This window comes from Oculina patagonica, chromosome 9 (assembly GCF_052425735.1).
Source record: "Oculina patagonica isolate OP01 chromosome 9, crgOcupat, whole genome shotgun sequence".
Taxonomy (NCBI): Eukaryota; Metazoa; Cnidaria; class Anthozoa; order Scleractinia; family Oculinidae; genus Oculina; species Oculina patagonica.
Genome location: NC_135766.1, coordinates 29,849,850 through 29,870,105, shown reverse-complemented (window position 1 = coordinate 29,870,105; position 20,256 = coordinate 29,849,850). Strand labels below are relative to the sequence as shown.

Genomic DNA, 20,256 nt, shown 5'->3' with positions numbered 1-20,256 from the left:
CCAAACTTCAGTTTAACAAGTCAGCTGTACTACCATACTTTACTTATTGTCACCTAGTGTGGCACTTTTGTAGAGCTAGCGATGCACGCAAACTTAAACGACTACAGGAAAGGGGCTCGAGGGCCGTTTACAAGAACAAAAATGCTAGTTATACTCAGCTACTGGAACAGGCGTTTACAGGACATATGTATTCTTATGTATAAACTTAAACATAGACTGTGTCCTAATAGCATCTGTACCATTTTTAACGAGCATACTTCCGCATATAACCTGAGACAATCAGATTTTTCTACCCCTAGATATAACACTGTTACTTATGGAAAGCACTCTTTGCGTTATGTAGGACCCAAACTATGGGGCAAACTGTCTATGGCTGACAGATCAGCCAAGACACTACAGGCTTTTTCAAACTGTATGATTTGCAAAACGGATTTAACTCGCTTAATGGACACCGGCTGGTGAGGGCTGCATCCTATGCTGCACATAATGCCTTTCAAGTCATTTTTTTACTTATAATTATACACTTAGTTACAGCAGTACAGATTTTAACTTTTTTTAATATCATAGATTATAGTAACATTTTTATATTACTTATATATATTTCTATTGGTATTGATATTAGTATTAGTGTAGTTTTTAGTTTTTTAGCAGTGTCCCATAATTAGTATGGTGCATTATTCCCAAGATATAAGGTTTTGACACTTTAATGAAGTTAAGTTAAGTTAAGTACATAATCTACTGGAACACAAAGCCGTTGACCCATGTACAAAAGCCGCGTGGGAAATCAAAAGCTTAAATAGCTGATTTAAAGGAGTTTCTTACTTCAGTTTTTCCAACAAAGTCAGTTAAAGGGATATTCAACATGGAGATGCTGCGTGTTGAGACTTTGGCGGATTTCCACTGTCGCGTAATTTTTTACGTGCGTTTACATGCGTGAAATATTTAGAGACAATGTATAAACGACTTGCATACACGTTTGCGCAAGTCGTTTGTCTCAATTTTTTTTTTCACGCATAATAGAACCCCCCTTGTCTGAGTTTTACTTTTTTTTCACAGAGCACTTAACTCTTGTTGAGTATTTCATTATACCATGTATCTCACAAAAAAAATCGGACAAAAAAATTCAACAAACCTTTTAAGTTCCTTCTCCACCTTTCTCTTTTCTTTCCAAGCAATAACCACTGTGAACAATTTGTGGAAATTTTCTCTTTTTTGCAAAAACAGCCGCAAAAACGCGTCTTGACAAAACGAATTCGTTTTGTGACTGAAATATTTCCTTTGTGACATAACAAAGGAAGAAAAACGCGCGAGCAAAAATGAGCCATTAAGATTCGTTTTGGCTGCGCGTGCAGATCAATGCATGGTTAACCATGTATCGATGACATTTTTTTTAATTTTGTCATTGCAATTTAACGCAAGTGCACGCAAGTTCTATCTACGCTGAGTCCAAGTAGCCGAACTTGAAAACTTCCCCAAACGACCCCATTTGCAATTTGGATAATATGCGCCGGTTTTGTTTTTCACTTCGTGTCTTCGTGTTCTACCCCCCCCCCCCCCCCCCCAAGTTTTGGACTACTCAGATTTTTGTGCAGCAAAAGAAATTTGGGCGAAGCCAGTTTTAAAAGGAGTTTCTATGTTGTATTTTTTTCGAAGAGATGGAATACCTGAAGTCGGTGTGGAAAAGCCAGTTTAATTCACATGAGGCAGTGGTTGCCTAGCTCGTGATGAGTTTCTGGCTATCGGTGAAGGAAATTGTATGTTGATATACATATTTGCACTAGCTAGTGTGGGGTATTTAATCAATTTCGGCATAACTCACTAGCATATCGTCAGATTATCGACTGGCCGGAGACTCTCAGAAGATCTGAGTAAAGATGTGAGCGTCATAAAGAAAGCTTCTCCTACGTTGCTTAATTTTACAAAATCCACGGGGAGATTCTGTGAGCCGAGCAGAAAATTTACGCGGGTTTTCGTCTTGTGCGCGAATTAGGCAACATGACTGTTTCAGAAATGCTGGAGACAATGCCCGAGAACTGATCTTTTTAATATGTTTCTAGAGTTTTCCAATGTGGAACATATACTTGCAGTGTTACCTGCTACATCGTGTTCTGCAGAACGATTATTCAGTGCATTGCGCTGATTGAAAAACTTACCTCCGCAGCACCATGGGGCAACAATGTACCAGTAACATCGCAGTAATTAACATTGAAAAGGCATATGCCAAATCTGTAGTCAACAATGACATGGATCGTATCATTGAAATCTTCGGCCGTCGAAATGGCAGCTGTTACTTTTAACGTGTTTTATGAGCTCATGATCATGTGATAGATTCACAGGTAAGAATATTTTCAGTTTACATGTAGGACTATGTTAAGTGTCATTGTCAGAGAAAACCAGGCAATGCTAACAGATGGGGGTCAGCCGATTCCCCTAATATTTTCAGCATTTGAAACCTATCAGATAAGATTTACATTGGTGGCATTTAAATGATTTTCTGCCTTTTCAATTCTGAGATTGACCACCCCCTAGTTTTTGGCACAGAAAGTGCCAAAATTCTACATAAAAAAGGCCAACTTCTCGGTACTGGAAACAGATCTTCCTTTTGCATTTCGTGCACAAAATTTTTTCTCAAGGTAAATTAACTAGTTGTTAATGTTTTGCATGCTTAGAAACAAATTTTTAGTTTAACTGTAATTTTTACCATATTTACTAAACTAGGTAGGTAGCTTGTGCCTTGCCACAGAGTGAATTTCGTGGGTTTTCAAATTTATTTTTTTCAAAAGTGCGGTGGTTTATTTTTTATTAAGAGCCATTTTATAACAGTCCATACCTTTCTTAATCAAAAACAAGAATTTATTGATTGGCAGAAGAAACTCTTTTTCCACGAATTTAGTTAAAAAATGCCTCTGATCGCTCTTATGGCCATTTTCCCCCCAAAATTAAATCACCAGATTATCACATAACATCGATAAAATTACATTTCAAATTGAAAAACTTGTATTGTAATTGATTTGAAAAGAGTAGAAACTTCAGCAAATGTGTTAGAAATTGATTTTGAAATAATTATGTTAATTAAAGTTAATAGATACAGCAGGCCGTGCATGAAATCATTGTGTATATATATTTCCCGCGAAATTTAGTCGCATTATGTAAGTATCTTTTGGATTTTCATAGCCTATATCTAGATTAGTTTGGTTTGTCTGAAAAGCGAGAATATAAACCTTATATATAAGGCGGTCTTAGTAGTAATGTTTCAAGGTACTAGAATAAGAAACCACGTGACGTTATTTCTCCCAGTCGACATAACTTTTGTCAGTTTCAGTTCATGTTATCACGTCTCATACGGGACTAGCACTCTTATAAATATGAATTGTTCGTCTTCACAAGAATCACCTTGTAGTCTTCTCGGATATAGTACAACTATTCTACCGTTATAGATGCTTGTAAAAAAGACTTTACAGTTCACTTACTAGGTCTTGGTGTGAGTGGCAAGAGAGGAAGGCGATCTCAAAGTTCAGCAATCACTGAGATGGAGCTCATTTTATGCAGATCAGGGTACTATAACTTATCAGAGGATAGAGTAGCAGGTATGAGTATCTGTCAAAAACACTATAAGAGAAGTAGGAGCCGACTGCATGCGACTGGCGACCTTGAAAAAGTACCTGTTGTTATCATTGCACAAGGATAAATGTAAACAGGTTAATGACCTACGCCGTGTTTGTATGACCTTTGTAATGTATGCATTACTGTCACGCTGGTTGTAATTTGGGCTCCTCTCTTTTCAGGTTCGTCTCGAATTCTTCTCATCCAAAAATATACACAAACGCACACAAGACCCAAGTAAGCACAGGTAGAAGTTCAGCTGAGCAATTTTTATTCCAGAATCAATAGTGATAGGAAGCGTATTTTTTTCTTATGCAATTTTGATATAACGCAAGTGCAATCGTGACGCACCCGATGTTAGTAGTTTTTTGCTATTTATTTAATGTACTCCACTTTGACCAATAATGTTCCGATGAAATCCAAACTTCAACATCCACCCACCGTCATGCCCCGGATATTTGAACTTTTGAGGTTTTGGTGGTTCAAATTGCCATCCCAAAGGGCCAAAAATCGTGTTCAAATGCCCCACCTAATGGTCAAATTTGTCGATCAAATTCTCCTACCCCCGGGAAGTAAATGGAAAAATAAGCAATGAAAAAAAGTGTATTTCTTTTCAGAGTGTGATTTTACACACAAAATATTCATGACTAAACAATATGTGACCCTCCACGGGAAAACAGGGAATAAGGTGAACGCACGCGCACGGCACGCTCGCACGTTTAAACAAAAGATACGTGTCTCAACACGGTAGCACCGTGTAAGTCACTCTCCTCATTAACTAGCAAAGCTAATGTTTTTCCTCGCACGCTTAAAACAAAGGAGCGTGTTAAGACACGGTCATCGTGTTTCGGTGACACGGTCATCTTAACACGGTCATCCTGACACGGTAATCATAACACGGTCATCGAGACACGGTCACCGTGTTAATGCGTGCACAATTTTAACACGATGACCGTGTCAACAAACCCTAACTTCCCCGGGGAGGGAAATGATCGAGCAATTTCATTACTATTGTTCGTACTTACCAGGGAAGCTTAGTTGTTTCCACTTCCATAAGAGAAAGCTCGAATATTCTGATATTTTACACTGGAAATTTCCCGTTTATTCACTTTGCTTGTCAAAACCACGGACGGACAAAGAACAAAACTTTTTTTCATCTACAGCTTACAATAACTAAAACAATAGGACTTCGATCCGGCTTGAATGTTCCAAAAAGCTTTTTTAGCCTGCGCGGGCAAGTGGATTTCCGAAGAACAAAACTTTTTCATTTACAGCTCACTAGAACTAAAATAATTATTTAGGTGAGAAAGGCAATGATATTTAGAGCAAAACAACGATTCTCCCAGCGATGTAATCTGGCTGGTAAGTTGCATGCAGGAAATCTGCCGTGTTAACAACTCTAGCGTGTTAAGAAATCTACCGTGTTGAGTAGTCTAGCGTGTTAAGAAATCTACCGTGTTGAGAAGTCTAGCGTGTTACGAAATCTACCGTGTTAAGAAGCTTAGCGTGTTAAGAAATCTACCGTGTTGAAAATAACCGTGTCCATCTACCGTGTTATAAAACAAAGCTCTACCGTGTTAGCCAAATGGAAACAAAGGCCGCAAGCACGTTGCTGAAAATCAATTGTTTTAATTCGCATAATCGCACGACAAGCGTGTCGTGTTAGGACCGTGCGAACGTGTTGCTTCCGTGCCGTGCGCGTGCGTTCACCTTATTCCCTATTTTCCCGTGGAGGGTCACATATATTCGACTTCAAACGCAGAACAATGGCCACAATGTCACAAAAGAAGCAGCCACAATGTACAAAATAAAACAGTTTATCGTCCTAGCCGCTATCGAAGCCGGGAAAACCGCAAGGAATTATAAACACAAGATGGAGGCAATTTGCTAAAATCCCCACCATCCCTTTTATATAACTTCAAATTTCCCCACCACAATAACAACTATTGAGGTCAAATTCCCCCCCCCCTCACCTCTGGGCACACTGATGAGATAAATGCCCTGGGTATGCTCGGGGGGGGGGGATGTTGAAGTCTTCATTTGACATGTACAAAAAAACACAAAACATCTCTGGTTTGATCTTTGACGAGGACTGCATTTTGGTTTTGATCACTGGATAAAACTGAAATATGTCCCAACTCGTGTGTGAATTTGCATGGAAGCACAATGTTCATCAATTAACATGGGCATAGTTTTTTACCGATAAAAGAAATAAAGAAAATCTTCGTTTCAGGTCACGATAATTAATATTTGTCTTTTTTCTGTTATTTTACCAAAAGTGGGGGTCAAGCTAATCGTTATCCGTTATAGGATGCTTAGATGCGCGCACTTTTGTTCATGATTCGCCACTATGAGAAAACTTATTTAACTAGCTCTGGTTTCCTTTCTAGTTCCAAAATATTTGTGAATTAAATTAAGATATAAAATTCTCCTTTTTGTAGCACAAACGACTAGTCAATCCTATGAAAGATCGTGACGGTGGCAAAACAACTGTGTTTTTTGTTGTGTACCTTTCAGACAAAGTAAATTTATGTGTGGACGTATAACCTTGAAGCAGATTTCATTTGTACTGTAAAAAGATTTGTACTATAGAAACTCTTAGAGAAAATCGTGCGAATGAAATACTTAGCCCACTTATTTCTCGCGCTACCAATCGATTCCGAGGAGCTGGGTGTGGCCATTAAAAAACTGTGTATCACTGTTTTACATGCCTCTAGGCATGTAACAGCCCTCTGTCCTACATAGCTTATAATGCTCTGTGCAACAATTCACAAAAACAGCTGACTGAAACGTGAAATATAAATAAGAAATGACTTAACTGAACAAATTAATGGAAATATGGTGAAACCTGGTTAGTACCAACGGTTATCTAGAGGAACTGGGATTTGCCAGATTGTAAAAGCCAAAAAATGCTTCCTATATTGATTCAAGATTAAAAATTGCTCAGCTAAACTTCTACCTGTGTCTACCTGGGTCTTGTGTGCGTTTGTGTATCTTTTCGGATGAGAAGAATTCGAGACGAACCTGAAAAGAGAAGAGCCCAAATTACAACCAGCGTGACAGTAATGCATAAATTACAAAGGTCATACAAACACGGCGTAGGTCATTAACCTGTTTACATTTATCCTTGTGCAATGATAACAACAGGTAATTTGTCAAGGTCGCCAGTCGCATGCAGTCGGCTCCTACTTCTCTTATAGTGTTTTTGACAGATACTCATACCTGCTACTCTATCCTCTGATAAGTTATAGTACCCTGATCTGCATAAAATGAGCTCCATCTCAGTGATTGCTGAACTTTGAGATCGCCTTCCTCTCTTGCCACTCACACCAAGACCTAGTAAGTGAGCAGCAACGTCTTGTTTACAAGCATCTATAACGGTAGAATAGTTGTACTATATCCGAGAAGACTACAAGGTGATTCTTGTGAAGACGAACAATTCATATTTATAAGAGTGCTAGTCCCGTATGAAACGGGATAACATGAACTGAAACTGACAAAAGTTATGTCGACCGGGAGAAATAACGTCACGTGGTTTCTTATTTTAATACCTTGAAACATTACTACTAAGACCGCCTTATATATAAGGTTTATATTCTCGCTTTTCAGACAAACCAAACTAATCTAGATATAGGCTAAGAAAATCCAAGTAATGCTTACATAATGCGACTAAATTTCGCGGGAAATATATATACACAATGATTTCATGCACGGCCTGCTGTATCTATTAACTTTAATTAACATAATTATTTCGAAATCAATTTCTAACAAATTTGCTGAAGTTTCTACTCTTTTCAAATCAATTACAATACAAGTTTTTCAATTTGAAATGTAATTTTATCGATGTTATGTGATAATCTGGTGATTTAATTTTGGCGGGAAAATGGCCATAAGAGCGATCAGAGGCATTTTTTAACTAAATTCATGGAAAAAGAGTTTCTTCTGCCAATCAATAAATTCTTGTTTTTGATTAAGAAGGGTATGGACTGTTATAAAATGGCTTTTAATAAAAAATAAACCATCGCACTTTCGAAAAAAATAAATTTGAAAACCCACGAAATTAACTCTGTGGCAAGGCACAAGCTACCTACCTAGTTTGGTAAATATGGTAAAAATTACAGTTAAACTGAAAATTTGTTTCTAAGCATGCAAAACATTAACAACTAGTTGATTTACCTTGAGAAAAAATTTTGTGCACGAAATGCAAAAGGAAGATCTGTTTCCATTACCGAGAAGTTGGTCTTTTTTATGTAGAATTTTGGCACTTTCTGTGCCAAAAACTAGGGGGGGGGGGGGGTGGTCAATCTCAGGATTGAAAAGGCAGAAAATCATTTAAATGCCACCAATCTAAATCTTATCTGATAGGTTACAAATGCTGAAAATATTAGGGGAATCGGCTGACCCCCATCTTTTGGCATGGCCTGGTTTTCTCTGGCAATGACACTTAATGCATTGCATGACCCTCTTTTCTTTTCGACTGTTTCGTAAAAATTTTGGCAACTTGCGGGAATTTTGTGGGCAAATGGTTCACTGCCCCCCCCCCCCCCCCGACAAAAAATTGCCCGTACCCCTAGGCCAACTTGGTCCACTTGTCAAATCGGCCACCAATAAAGTTCGAGAAAATGAGACGTCATAGGCAACCCCTATGATGTCATGCCCACCAGTGACGTCATAGAGGTTAGTTTACGTCATTGTTTTTTTATGGCTGGCTTGGCTTGGGGGATTTTGCCGCCCGTCTCAGGACAATTAAGGCATGGAGTCTTCAATTATATTGTTTATCAAAAACTATGGAAGTGGTCTATCTTCTGAGGTTTTAGCCATGATAGTCTGACACTTTGCCAAAGTAATAATTATGGAAAAAACATTTTGTTCTTTTTATGTGAATGACGTATGCAAATTAGGTCACATGACGTTTTGCGGCCAATTATTTCTAAAATATCTTTGAGGAAAAATGGCACCAGTTTAAAACATCAGTCTTCTAGCTTTTTTGTAACTAGGCAAGTTCTTAGGAGAGCAAAAAAGATCTGTGCCTGGACTTTGTTAAATATCTTATTAATTTCGAAATAAACGGTATTTTGTACTAGTACCCAGTCCTCCAGAAATAGTCTTTTTTTTTCAGACCGTTATTTTAAATTTTGTCACAAAGTCCGGGCACAGAAGTGATGTACGTAATAATCTTAAGCTCACAAAGCTAACAGCAGCAACCAGAAACTATAAAAAGTGATGCCATTTTTCTAAAATGATTTTTAAGTTAAAAATAACCCTCTCAGGTCACTTGATCTAATTTGCATCCTCGTTTTTGTTATCGATTAACAATGGGCAGCTGATCTCATCGAAGTCATCAACATTGCCAAATCTAATCGCGGATACAGGTATCTATTGACGGTGATGGTGGACGTGTTATCAAGTAAGCATGGGTGGAGGCCGACAGTTGCGAGTTATCTGATCAGACACAAACGCTTCGCTTGCACATATCACTTTCGATCCGACTATCAGTCTGACAGTTATCCTCTAATGTTTCATTTCAGTTGCCGTTTCTTTGAATAGCAGACGGAGCGACGTGCTTCAAGTTCACATTCAAGTTTAAGACGTGCAACACTGCTGCTGTTACAAGGACGTTGAAGTAGGTACATCTATTACGATTTACTATTGATCTATGAATTTAAATCTTTATGTAGGAATGACTTTTCGATCCTCACACCGTATGCACGTTTTCCTAGTACAAAATGACTTAGGTTTGTTCCTACTTTATCTTTTACGCATCTTACTAGGTTTAATTTGCAAGAATCCGTTGTCTTCGGTTACTCAATATTGAATACCAGGAATAACAATTCCGGGAAAAGTAAGAGCAAGCTCCGCATAAATTATCTGATAAATTATTAATGAGATTAGTTTTACCATTTGCTTTGGTCTGACAGGTTGTGACGCTTTGCAGACTTTTTGTTGTCTCTTAACCAGTATGACGGTTTATACTACGTTTAGAATCACTACCAGAATCACTGTTGGCGATGAATTTAATACTTCTTTCTCATTTTACTGAAAATTATTTTGGAAAATCACGGTTCACAGCTTAATTAATTCTAACGAAATCACGATTCACGAGAAGAAAAAAACAAGCTATTTCACATTTTACGAGAACAAAATTCGATAACCTCTGTGGGTGTTTTGTTGACAGTCGCGAGCTATTCCAAGAAAATCAGGAAATCAGATAACGCTTTGTTTTAGTGAACATTTTCACTTTCATTCCCCCACGTGATGTTCGAGAACCTTTTGGAGAACCAATCAGAATACAGGACCTCCCACAGTGGCGAGTTATTTGTTCAGACACAAACGCTTCGCTTGCACCTTTCACTTACGATCCGGCTTTCAGTTTAACAGTCAATTCCCTACTGTTTCATTTCAGTTGCCGTTTTTTTGAATAGCAGACGGAGCGACGTGCTTCAAGTTCACATTCAAGTTAAAGACGTGCAACACTACTGCTGGTACAAGGACGTTGAAGTAAGTACATCTATTTTAAAAAAGAGTTAGGGCCGAATCGCACTAGCGGACAAATTTTGTAACAATTGATAGATTTCATCATTAACGTGTCACTTGTCACAGAAAACAAGTGCGAGTGCGTTTTTTGAGACCTAGAACTTGTCCAACATTTCAGGAAAACAAAGAAGCAGTTGTCTTATGATTGGTCCGCGTTGCACGCGCGATAGATGTTGTCAAACAATTGCAAAAACAAGTGCGAACGACTTGTTGGACAAGGGCAAATTTTGTCAAAACGGACAAATCATCAAAGGGGCCGAAGTCCTGCCTCAAGGCAGGACTTTTTATGACAAGTCGCATTCCCATGCCCCTCGTAATGCCAGATAACAATACGTTGTTGATTGGCTATTGTGTTTGGCCCAAATTGCACCGAAAAACAACACGCACTCAAAAGTTGTTGGGATAGTATGCACCGTGATGTGGCTCTCACTATCGTAATCCAGCCGCAAAATCTTTTCGCGAGAGGCAAAGCATATTTATAAGTGAAGTGTTTCGGCCAAATGTAAGAATGAGAAAAGAAAAAGTTATCTTGAGACGACTCATTATTCTACTGCATGAGAACGCGTACTTTAAATGCCAATTGTTTTAGATTTTTTACCGCGTTGTACTGCATATTTGATGTTTGCCCAAGACGGCCGTGCTGAGAAATGTACAGGGATGGCAGAAGCACGTGCAGAGCTATTGTACTAATAATTACACTTTTTTTTTTCTTCAAAATGTCTCTGACTTGTCGCGACAATTTTGTTTTTGTAAAAAATGTTATGACATTTAAAACTTGTCCGCTAGTGCGATTCGGCCCTTACTATCAATTTACGAAATTTAATCTTTATGTAGGAATGACTTTTTGATCTTCACACCGTATGAAATCCACTGCACGTTTATTAAAAGTACAAAATGACTTTATATATGTTCCTACTTTACCTTTCACATAGACGACTGTTTAATGAACTTCCTTACTAGGTCTAGTTTGCAAGAATCTGTTTGTCTTCGGTTACTCAATGTTGAATACCATGAAAAACAAAGCTCCGTATACTTAAATGATCTATTTAATTCTTAGCATTCGCTTCATCTGGTGACGCCTTGCAGACTTTGTGCTGTCTCCTAACCAGTATGACGGTTTATACAACATTATGAATCATTACCAGAATCACAGTTCGCGATGAATTTAATACTTCTTTCCCATTTCGCGGATAATTATTTTGGAAAATCACGGTTCACAGCTTCTAAAGGAATCATCATTCGCGAGAAAAAACAAGCCATCTCGCATTTCATGAGAACAAAATTAAACCATAATTTAAGTCGATGACCTCTGTAAGTGTTTTGTTGACAGTCGCGAGCCATTCCAAGAAAATCAGAAGATCAGACAACGCTTTGGTTCAGTGAACATTTTCACTTTCATTCCCCCACGTGATGACGCGTGGCCTTTCGAAAGCGACTTGAGAACCTTTTGTACAACCAATCAGAATACAGGACCTCCGACAGTTGAGAGTTATTTCATCAGACACAAACGCTTCGCTTGCACATATCACTTTCGATCCTCTACTGTTTCATTTCAGTTGCCGTTTCTTTGAATAGCAGACGGAACGACGTGCTTCAAGTTCACATTCAAGTTTAGACGTGCAACACTACTGCTGGTACAAGGATTTTAAAGTAAGTACATACATATTAAGATTTACTATTGATTTACGAAATTAAATCTTTATGTAGGAATGACTTTTCGATCTTCACATCGTATGAAAACCACTGCACGTTTTCAGTCCTAGTAGAAAATGACTTAGGTTTGTTCCTACTTTACCTTTTACACATCCTTACTAGGTTTAATTTGCAAGAATTTGTTGTCTTCGGTTACTCAATACTGAATACCAGGGATAACAATTCCGCGAAATTGTCCTGACGTAAGAGCAAGCTCTGCGTAAATTATCTGATTATTTCTTAGCGTTAGCATCAATCCTGGGGCTGGTGACGCCTTGCAGACTTTGTGCTGTCTCCTAACTAGGATGACGGTTTATACTACGTGAAGAACCTGAAATCTCACCTTTGTTCCAGGCAAAGCCGCGAAATTCCAGTTGTGCCTTCCACATTTTCGATCTACCTCCACCTCCCATAAGCGACCACTATGCTTGGTATTTTGGGTGGTCGCTTACGGGATGTTTGACTGTAAGGTCTATTTTGCAAGAATCTGTTGACTACGATTACGCAATGTTGAATGCCCAGAATAACAATTCCGAGAAATTGTCCTGACGTAAGAGCAAGCTCCGCATAAATTATCTGATTAATTTCTCAAAATTCTCGCTCGCTCATTGATCGGGAGTTCTTTTCAATATTTTAAGTCGATGACCGCTGTGGATGTTTTTTTGACAGTCGCGAGCTATTCCAAGAAAATCAGGAAATTAGATAGCGCTTTGCTTCAGTGCACTTTTCACTTTCATTCCACTACGTGATGAGGCGTGGCCTTTCAATTCAAAAGCGACTTGTTCCAGAACCTTTTGTACAACCAATCAGAATACAGGACCTCCGACAGTTGCGAGTTATCTGATCAGACACAAACGCTTCGCTTGCACATATCATTTTCGATCCGGCATCAGTTTAACAGTTATCCTCTACTGTTTCATTTCAGTTGCCGTTTCTTTGAATAGCAGACGGAGCGACGTACTTCAAGTTCACATTCAAGTTTAGACGTGCAAAACTACTGCTGGTACAAGGACTTTGAAGTAAGTACATATATTAAGATTTACTATTGATTTACGAAATTAAATCTTTATGTAGGAATGACTTTTCGATCTTCACACCGTATGAAAACCACTACACGTTTTCCTAGTCCAAAATGACTTAATTTTGTTTCTATTTTACCTTTCACATACACTGCATCGGTATTGGCGCATGGGATAACTCTCGGCAGTTACCATATTCTAATAAGGAAATATTTTGAACCGTTATGGTCCAAGTTCTCGTAAGCGACCACCTCCCATAAGCGACCACTATGCTAGAAGTATAGGAGTTTAGGCCTAGGGTACCGATTGTTTTTTCAAAAATAATCTCATATCCCCAAATCCTATGCTACTAATCATATGAGGGTCATATTTTATCGAAAATTATATGTTTTTTATAAGAAGTGGTGCGTTTATTCTATTGCGCGACTTTCTATGATATAATACTTTAAGCCGGATTTCCCCGAGCAAATAAGTCATCAAAGTGCTATTGTTGTTAGGTCATACGATAGTGATATGAGAGTCGCATGACAAATAAAAAGAATACCATACATTAAAATAATCAGAAAAAAATATACAAAAATTAATTCTTATATAATAATACATAGAAATAACAAGAAAGATAGAGAAAGTAAAAAACTCACACTGCCAAAAGCTATTTAGAGTCGCTGCCTCAGAAAACCAGGTAGGGGTCGGTAGAAGGGAGTCGGCCGATCTCCACCATATTTATGCAGTATGTGGGCCTTAACCAACTAGTAACCATGGTAACATTTTTGATTGATTGACTTTATTGTTTTCGAGAAAAGAACACCCCCCTAAAAAATAGAATAGCCCCTGTGATTTTAGGTCAACTTTCACAGCGTATATCTCTAGATTTATTAAAGCAACAGACTCCAATTTACGGTAACATAACACTTGACCTTTCGTTATTTAATTGCGTACTAGAACAAATCGTCTCTGTATATCTTTCACGATCTGCATGCAAACTAACTCACCATACATAGAAAAGGGTTTTAAGCCAGTGCTGACATTGGGCCGGCGAATTTATTGTTGTTGTTGTTGAATCATGTATCATGTATGTATCGATATGTGAGGGGGACTTTGGGGTTTTCGGTTTTGACCATTTTTTAGATCGGTTTTTCGGTTTTCACAACAAAAAACCCGCCGTTTTTCGGTTTTGGTGTCTTCTTCGGTTTTCGGGTTTTCCTTCTATTAGCATACGGTTTTCGGTTTCCGGCAAAAATACTAGCGGTTTTTCGGATTTGGTATTTGCTGTGGTTTTCCGTTTTTCCAATTTGGTTTATGGTTTCTCTGAGATTATGCTGGTGGAAAGAAAACCTGCTTTTATGATTAAAATGCAAGTTAGAGCAGTGTAATTTAGCACGTTAATGAACAAAAATGTCAAGACTCTTTAAAATATTCCTTTCTTCCTTCTTTCAAAATCTCGAGGTGCCAATTAAAGTTAGAGCTTCGGAATTTGGAATGATATGTTCGGTTTTCGGTTTTGATCGAAATTCACTTCGGTTTTTCGGTTTTGCATGATTTTTTTGTGCGGTTTTTCGGTTTCTTACAGGCCCCAACGCCCCCCCTCATATGTACGCCGACGGGGGTGTAGATATTTTGAACGAAAGGCATTTTGCTTCAAACACATCGTAAATTGCTTGCTTTGCCATTTGATATATAATTTTGTTGCTGTGTGATATGGGATGTTATAATCCCTTATGTAAACTGAATCGCATCTTAGTCCTAAAATAAACCGGTCCGTGAGAAAACGAAATAAGAACGTTTGTGAATGAAAATTTTTATAACTTAGATGAGAATTTATCGTATGAGGAAGGGAAATTCCACTCCGCCAATTTAAATAAGTCATTTGTCTGAGCGAAATGCCATTTTGGTTCTCGTTTCAGTTAAGTTCTAAATTTTTCCCAATTTTCAGGTGTGATAACCGTCATGTCGTGGCTTCAGAGGATTCGGAATTACCTAAAACCGCCCTATATAGTTCTGTTGGGTGACGTTGGCACTGGCAAGTCTACTATAACAGAGAAACTGACTGGAGAAAAAGGCATGAGTTCAGATGCGAACGAGAGTTTCACGAAGACTTCGAAAGTTTTCTGGGTCCCTGACGGCAGCCTCATCGTATCCGATACACCCGGCAGTAACGCATTGAAAGATAAACTGGAACACAATACTTGGATAGCTGGGGCACTGAACTACAGACCCGTCTCAAGAATTTTCATTGTTGTCAAGGCTGAAACTCGTATTGATAATGTGGTCGACAATGTTCGCAAATATGCCGATCGTTTCCTGGAACTTCCTATGGACGTGGTAGCGGTTCTTGTTACACACATGGATATGGTTGACTGGAAAGAGAAGGACTTCACAGCGCGAATAGATGAAGAGCTTGGTATCGACACGGTTGTCTTTTCCAGCATCAGCACGACGGATAAGACACTTCTGCAAAGCATACTTAAAACTTGCACGAAAGAACATAACCTGACAGTGACCAGTGAAAACTTTTTTAAGCTCTTTAAAATCCACAACAACCATAGGAAGATCCTACAGTCCACCAGCGATGAAGTTGAGAAGTTTTCAGAAAAAAAGAGGGCTTTTGATGAAGCAAGAAAAGGTTTCAGTGGAAAGGACCTGGTTGACCTTATCTTTGAGTTCCAGGCATACATGACAGATGAAATTGTCCAGGCCCAGAAGAGGATGTCCAAGAAGAACAACTTTACCTTTTATGGTGACGGTGCTGCCAATGAGGCTGGCCACGTTGCCAACATGGTGAATCAACTCCGCATGGTACTGTACGATATCAGAACAGAATGTCTTGGATACCAGAGTGAGCATGGTGTATCTGAATTGCGAAGATGTCCTTACTGCAGTACAATCTGGACCAAGGTGGAAGGGTGCGAAGGTGACACAACCTGCGGAAAGCGACCATCAACCGTCAACGACTTCAGAGATTCAGCATACGCGGTTCTGGGCACCTTCTCCTTCAGATGGCTTGGTAATGGCAAACTTGAGATCATCAAGAGCGGTGGTAAGAAAGTGAAAAGCGAGAGGCACAGTTCTTCATTTGGATGTGGAAAGTCAATCAACTGGAAACAGATGGCAACCGTTACGGTCCCTTCTGAATTCAGTGAAACGGTAAAGGTTGGAACAAGCGATATCAAGGTCCTGCCACCAACTGCATCGAAGTTCAAAGAGAAGCTATCAGACAAGATTGATGCAGCACAAAGAGAGCTAAAACTACAAGAAAGACCATCTCCATTTCCGTCTCAAGGAAATCAAAACAAATAGTATGACCTTTGTGACGTGCTAAACTGATCCTTTGCCTTTTTAAAATACTCCATTTACGAACATTTCAATATGATTTTAATTAATGAACAAGACAATAGAACGTGTTTAAGGTAGTTTTATAAAGTTTGTAAGCTAATTTGTGCAGTGTTAGAAATTGATGTACTGAGTGGAGTAGCTCACTTTAACATGTCGATCAAAGTTAGAGGCGAAAACCCCTTTACTTGTTGGAAAAAGTGTCTATAGCTATAGTATCAGATTCAGTAATTGTTTAAGTTTCAAGGAAACTCTAAATACAGTCTATGTCATCATGTCATATACAGCAAAACATAAAATGGGTGGATACCCTTCAGGGAATTGGTCAATGGATGGGTATAACAGAGGTGCCCAAAAGGTTTTTTACGGCCAAAGTCTCCTTAAATTTTGGATAGAGTTTTCCACGTTACAGCTTGCAGGCTGTAGTAACGTAGAGACTAATACAAAATTAATACAGATCACATGAAAAGCAAAAACAAGGAAATACATCGTGAAAATATCTAGCTAAGTGTTTGTCTATCCGAAATCGTCGAAAAAACAGCAGACTAACAGCAATTGTTAAAAAGGAAACATTTTTCATTTTACAAAACATGTTTTTATGCGAAATGAATTTTAATTTTGTTGTACCAAAAGAGTGCTAGTCATTTGCTTTTCCACAAAGAAGTGCTCGAAATAGTGGGAACAGGGATTACTCTAAACTAGTCCACAAGGAAAGAATGACAAGAATCAACTTTCTCTTAGTTCGGGAATTCGGTATCGTTAAGTGTCCGCTTCCGTCAAATAGGGGCTTGGACAGCTTAAGACTTGAGAAGTATTCACTTAAGGGACTATATCACGGATTTGAACAGCCAAAAATTATATTTGTGTCGTAGGAAGCTTTAAAACAAATGGTTTATTTTATTAACAATTGCTATTTTAGAGCACTAAAACTGTTGTAAAGCGCGTTTTTCTGCCGATGGAAATGGATTGCAATTTGAAAACGCTTGCCAACGTTTTGTTTTGTTTCCGGGTGCTTTTAAAAATATCGTTATTTAAAGCCGAAGTTTGATTTCTATTCCCAAATAAAAGTTATATCTTTAACTAAATGTTTATATATAATGTTTTGTATGGGTAAAGCTGCCTACCACTTATTTTAGAACAGTTTAGACCAAAAATATGCGAAATCCCCGTCAAATTGTCTCTTAATACAGGGTGAACACTGATATTGGATGACTTCTTAACACGGGTTTGATTGTATTGTCAAATATCATGACGAGCTTCTTGCGACTTTGAAATCCGCAGCAGGGTATGGGTTGTAATTTCCGGTCAGTAGTGTTAAGTGGTTTTAGCGATCTGTCGTGACCGTGTACTTTGCGGTAATTGTGGTGTCGCAAATGTCACGGCGTGAGTAAATGAAAAAGACCAGATAATCTGGACATTTATGGAAGATGATCATGCGGTGTGAATATCTAACTAATAATACGGGAAACAAGGGTGAGATAGAATGGCGGCATGTACGTGAGTCATCTCGTCACAAAGTGTTCGAACCTTCGCTTTCTAAGACTACAAATCGGTGTGGTGTTTCAAATGAGTTGCCTTGCAGACTTATTCAAAACTCGTAGCCAGCACAGAGCCCGGTATTAGATGTAATTCGTGGAGGTAACAATCTACGATCTAGCCGATCGTAAATATGGCGCGAAAGTCGATCGGCGAGAGACATCGTTTTCGTTCTTTTTGTATTCTGACCAAACCTCCGGCGAGGGAAAATCCGAAAGGCGATAAATTAAGCGGTTTAGTGGAGTTCCACGCGGTCCGAGACTTACAAATTCACATCCTTCGATGAAATGGTGATAAGAAGTGAGTTTCCCGCCATCTTGTGCGAACGCCGCTGCAGTTTCTTAGTCACGCTGCAAATCAAAACGTTCACACGACTACATGAGGATATCGACTGTTTGGAAATCGACGACATGGAAAATGTAAGTCCTCATGATTGCTTTTTAAATGCTTCAGTTCTTAACATTTATTAGAAAAAAATTGGCATGTATCAACTTACGAAATTGTATATTTTCAAGGTTTCGCATTTATTGATACATTTTTTGTCCACTTAATACACTGAAAAATTTAAAACTTTATAAACGGAAGCTAAACTCATAAATTTAAATCTTTAAGACCAAATACTGTTTGGTCAGCTTAGCCTCCTCAGGCTGTGGCTCTGTGAAAATTTTTTCTCCATGCAGGTTTTTGCATTGAACATTATTTTTAATCTTTAACAGCAAATATTTTTGGCTTTTCCCTGAAGCAGCAGAGCAGCTTAGCCTTTTTAGGCTGTGGCTCTGTGAGAATTCTTTCTCGAGGTGTTTCATTGGGAACTCTAATTCACGCTTAAAACATTAAAAAGAAATAATTAAAATATTTAGAACCAAGTATCTTTTGGCTAAATATTTTTAAAGCAGCAGAGCAGCTTAGCCTTTTAGGCTGTGGCTCTGTGAGAATTCTTTCTCCAGGTGTTTCACTGGGAACTAAAATTAAAAATTTCGGCTTAAACGTATTGAACATTAATTTTAATCTTTAACAGCACATTTTGTTTGGCTTTATCCCTGAAGCAGCAGAGCAGCTTAGCCTTTTAGGCCGTTGTTCTGCGAGAATTCTTTCTCCAGGTGTTTCACTGGGAACTAAAATTAAAAATTTCGGCTTAAACGTATTGAACATTAATTTTAATCTTTAACAGCAAATATTTTTGGCTTTCCCCTGAAGCAGCAGAGCAGCTTAGCCTTTTAGGCTGTTGTTCTGTGAGAATTCTTTCTCCAGGTGTTTCATTGGGAACTAAAATTAAAAATTTAGGCTTAAACGCATTGAACATTAATTTAATCTTTAACAGCAAATATTTTTGGCTTTCCCCTGAAGCAGCAGAGCAGCTTAGCCTTTTTAGGCTGTTGTTCTGTGAGAATTCTTTCTCCAGGTGTTTCATTGGGAACTAAAATTAAAAATTTAGGCTTAAACACATTGAACATTAATTTAAAATTATCTTTAATAGCACATTTTGTTTGGCTTTTTCCCTGAAGCAGCAGAGCAGCGTAGCCTTTTTAGGCTGTGGCTCTGTGAGAATTCTTTCTCCAGGTGTTTCATTGGGAACTTCAATTGACAGGCTTTAAACAATTAAAAACATTTATTTAAATCTTTAAATCTTTTAAACCAAATATTGTTTGGCTTTATCCGTGAAGCAGCAGAGCAGCTTAGCCTTTTAGGCTGTGGATCTGAGGGAATTCTAATTCTCCGGGTGTTTCATTGGGAACTCAAATTGAGGCTTAAAAAGTAGACATTTAAAATTAAAATCTTCCAGGCTGAATATTGCAATTGGTTGAATCCTAATTATTTAATGACGGTCAACCTATCTCAAGTTGATTATCTCAATCATTAAGTTGAGTATTTAAACATGTTACATTTCAGTGTTACGTTCCGGGTCCCGCAAAGCTTCATCGTGTTTAGCCCAAAAGAAACGTTTTGCGAGTGAAAAAGCCGTCACGCCGCTTCCGGTATCTACAGTGGTATACTAGTATGTTGTTTTGAGGCTTTTGTAATTTTCATGTGTAAATCTATTTTGTTCCCGCGTTTTGCGATGTAAGACATTTTAAGCGTCTGAAACTTTATCGCGAGTTAAGATGCCGTTGCGCTTTTTGAAACCCGTTTCTTTGAGGATAAGAATAACATTTTATCTAAATGAGAATTTTGTTCTTACAAGAACACAATTTAGCGCCGGAAGTTGTTTTGTTTCGTAACCGAATAAGCCGCCATGCTTCCTGAACTACATCCCATGGCCAATTGGTCGGTTTTGCAAATAATTTTGGGTTATTGTCGTCTTTAGTAAATCCGCTAGTTTCCTTGGTGAATGTTGTCTGTTTGCATCCTTGTTTTCCGGCATTCTCGACTGTACTGTGGTATATTTTATCCTGTATTCTGTCGATCAACCTGGTTTACTTGACCATTTGCTGACAGATCGGTATTCGAGTATGTTGATTCCTTAACACATCTCTGGCGAAGAGGCGTCAAGGAATTTCATTCATACGTGTCGAAAAATCTAGACCCCCTGCTAATGTTCTGC

The 20,256-nt window shown here is 38.4% G+C and overlaps 1 protein-coding gene across 4 annotated transcripts; it reads left to right on the top strand.

Moving 5' to 3' along the window:
• Nucleotides 1–9,078: 9,078 nt before the first annotated feature.
• On the top strand, nt 9,079–17,429 carry LOC144664721 (uncharacterized). Of its 4 annotated transcripts, XM_078525923.1 has the most exons (5): nt 9,079–9,226; nt 10,007–10,101; nt 11,694–11,787; nt 12,755–12,848; nt 14,782–17,429. In XM_078525923.1, exon 5 carries the CDS (start codon nt 14,796–14,798, stop codon nt 16,143–16,145), a length of 1,350 nt encoding a protein of 449 aa, XP_078382049.1. In that variant the 5' UTR covers nt 9,079–9,226; nt 10,007–10,101; nt 11,694–11,787; nt 12,755–12,848; nt 14,782–14,795; the 3' UTR covers nt 16,146–17,429. The 4 variants fall into 4 exon arrangements, with proteins under 4 accessions (XP_078382049.1, XP_078382050.1, XP_078382052.1 ...); XM_078525924.1 differs by lacking the exon at nt 11,694–11,787; XM_078525926.1 differs by lacking the exons at nt 11,694–11,787; nt 12,755–12,848.
• The last annotated feature ends 2,827 nt before the right edge of the window (nt 17,430–20,256 follow it).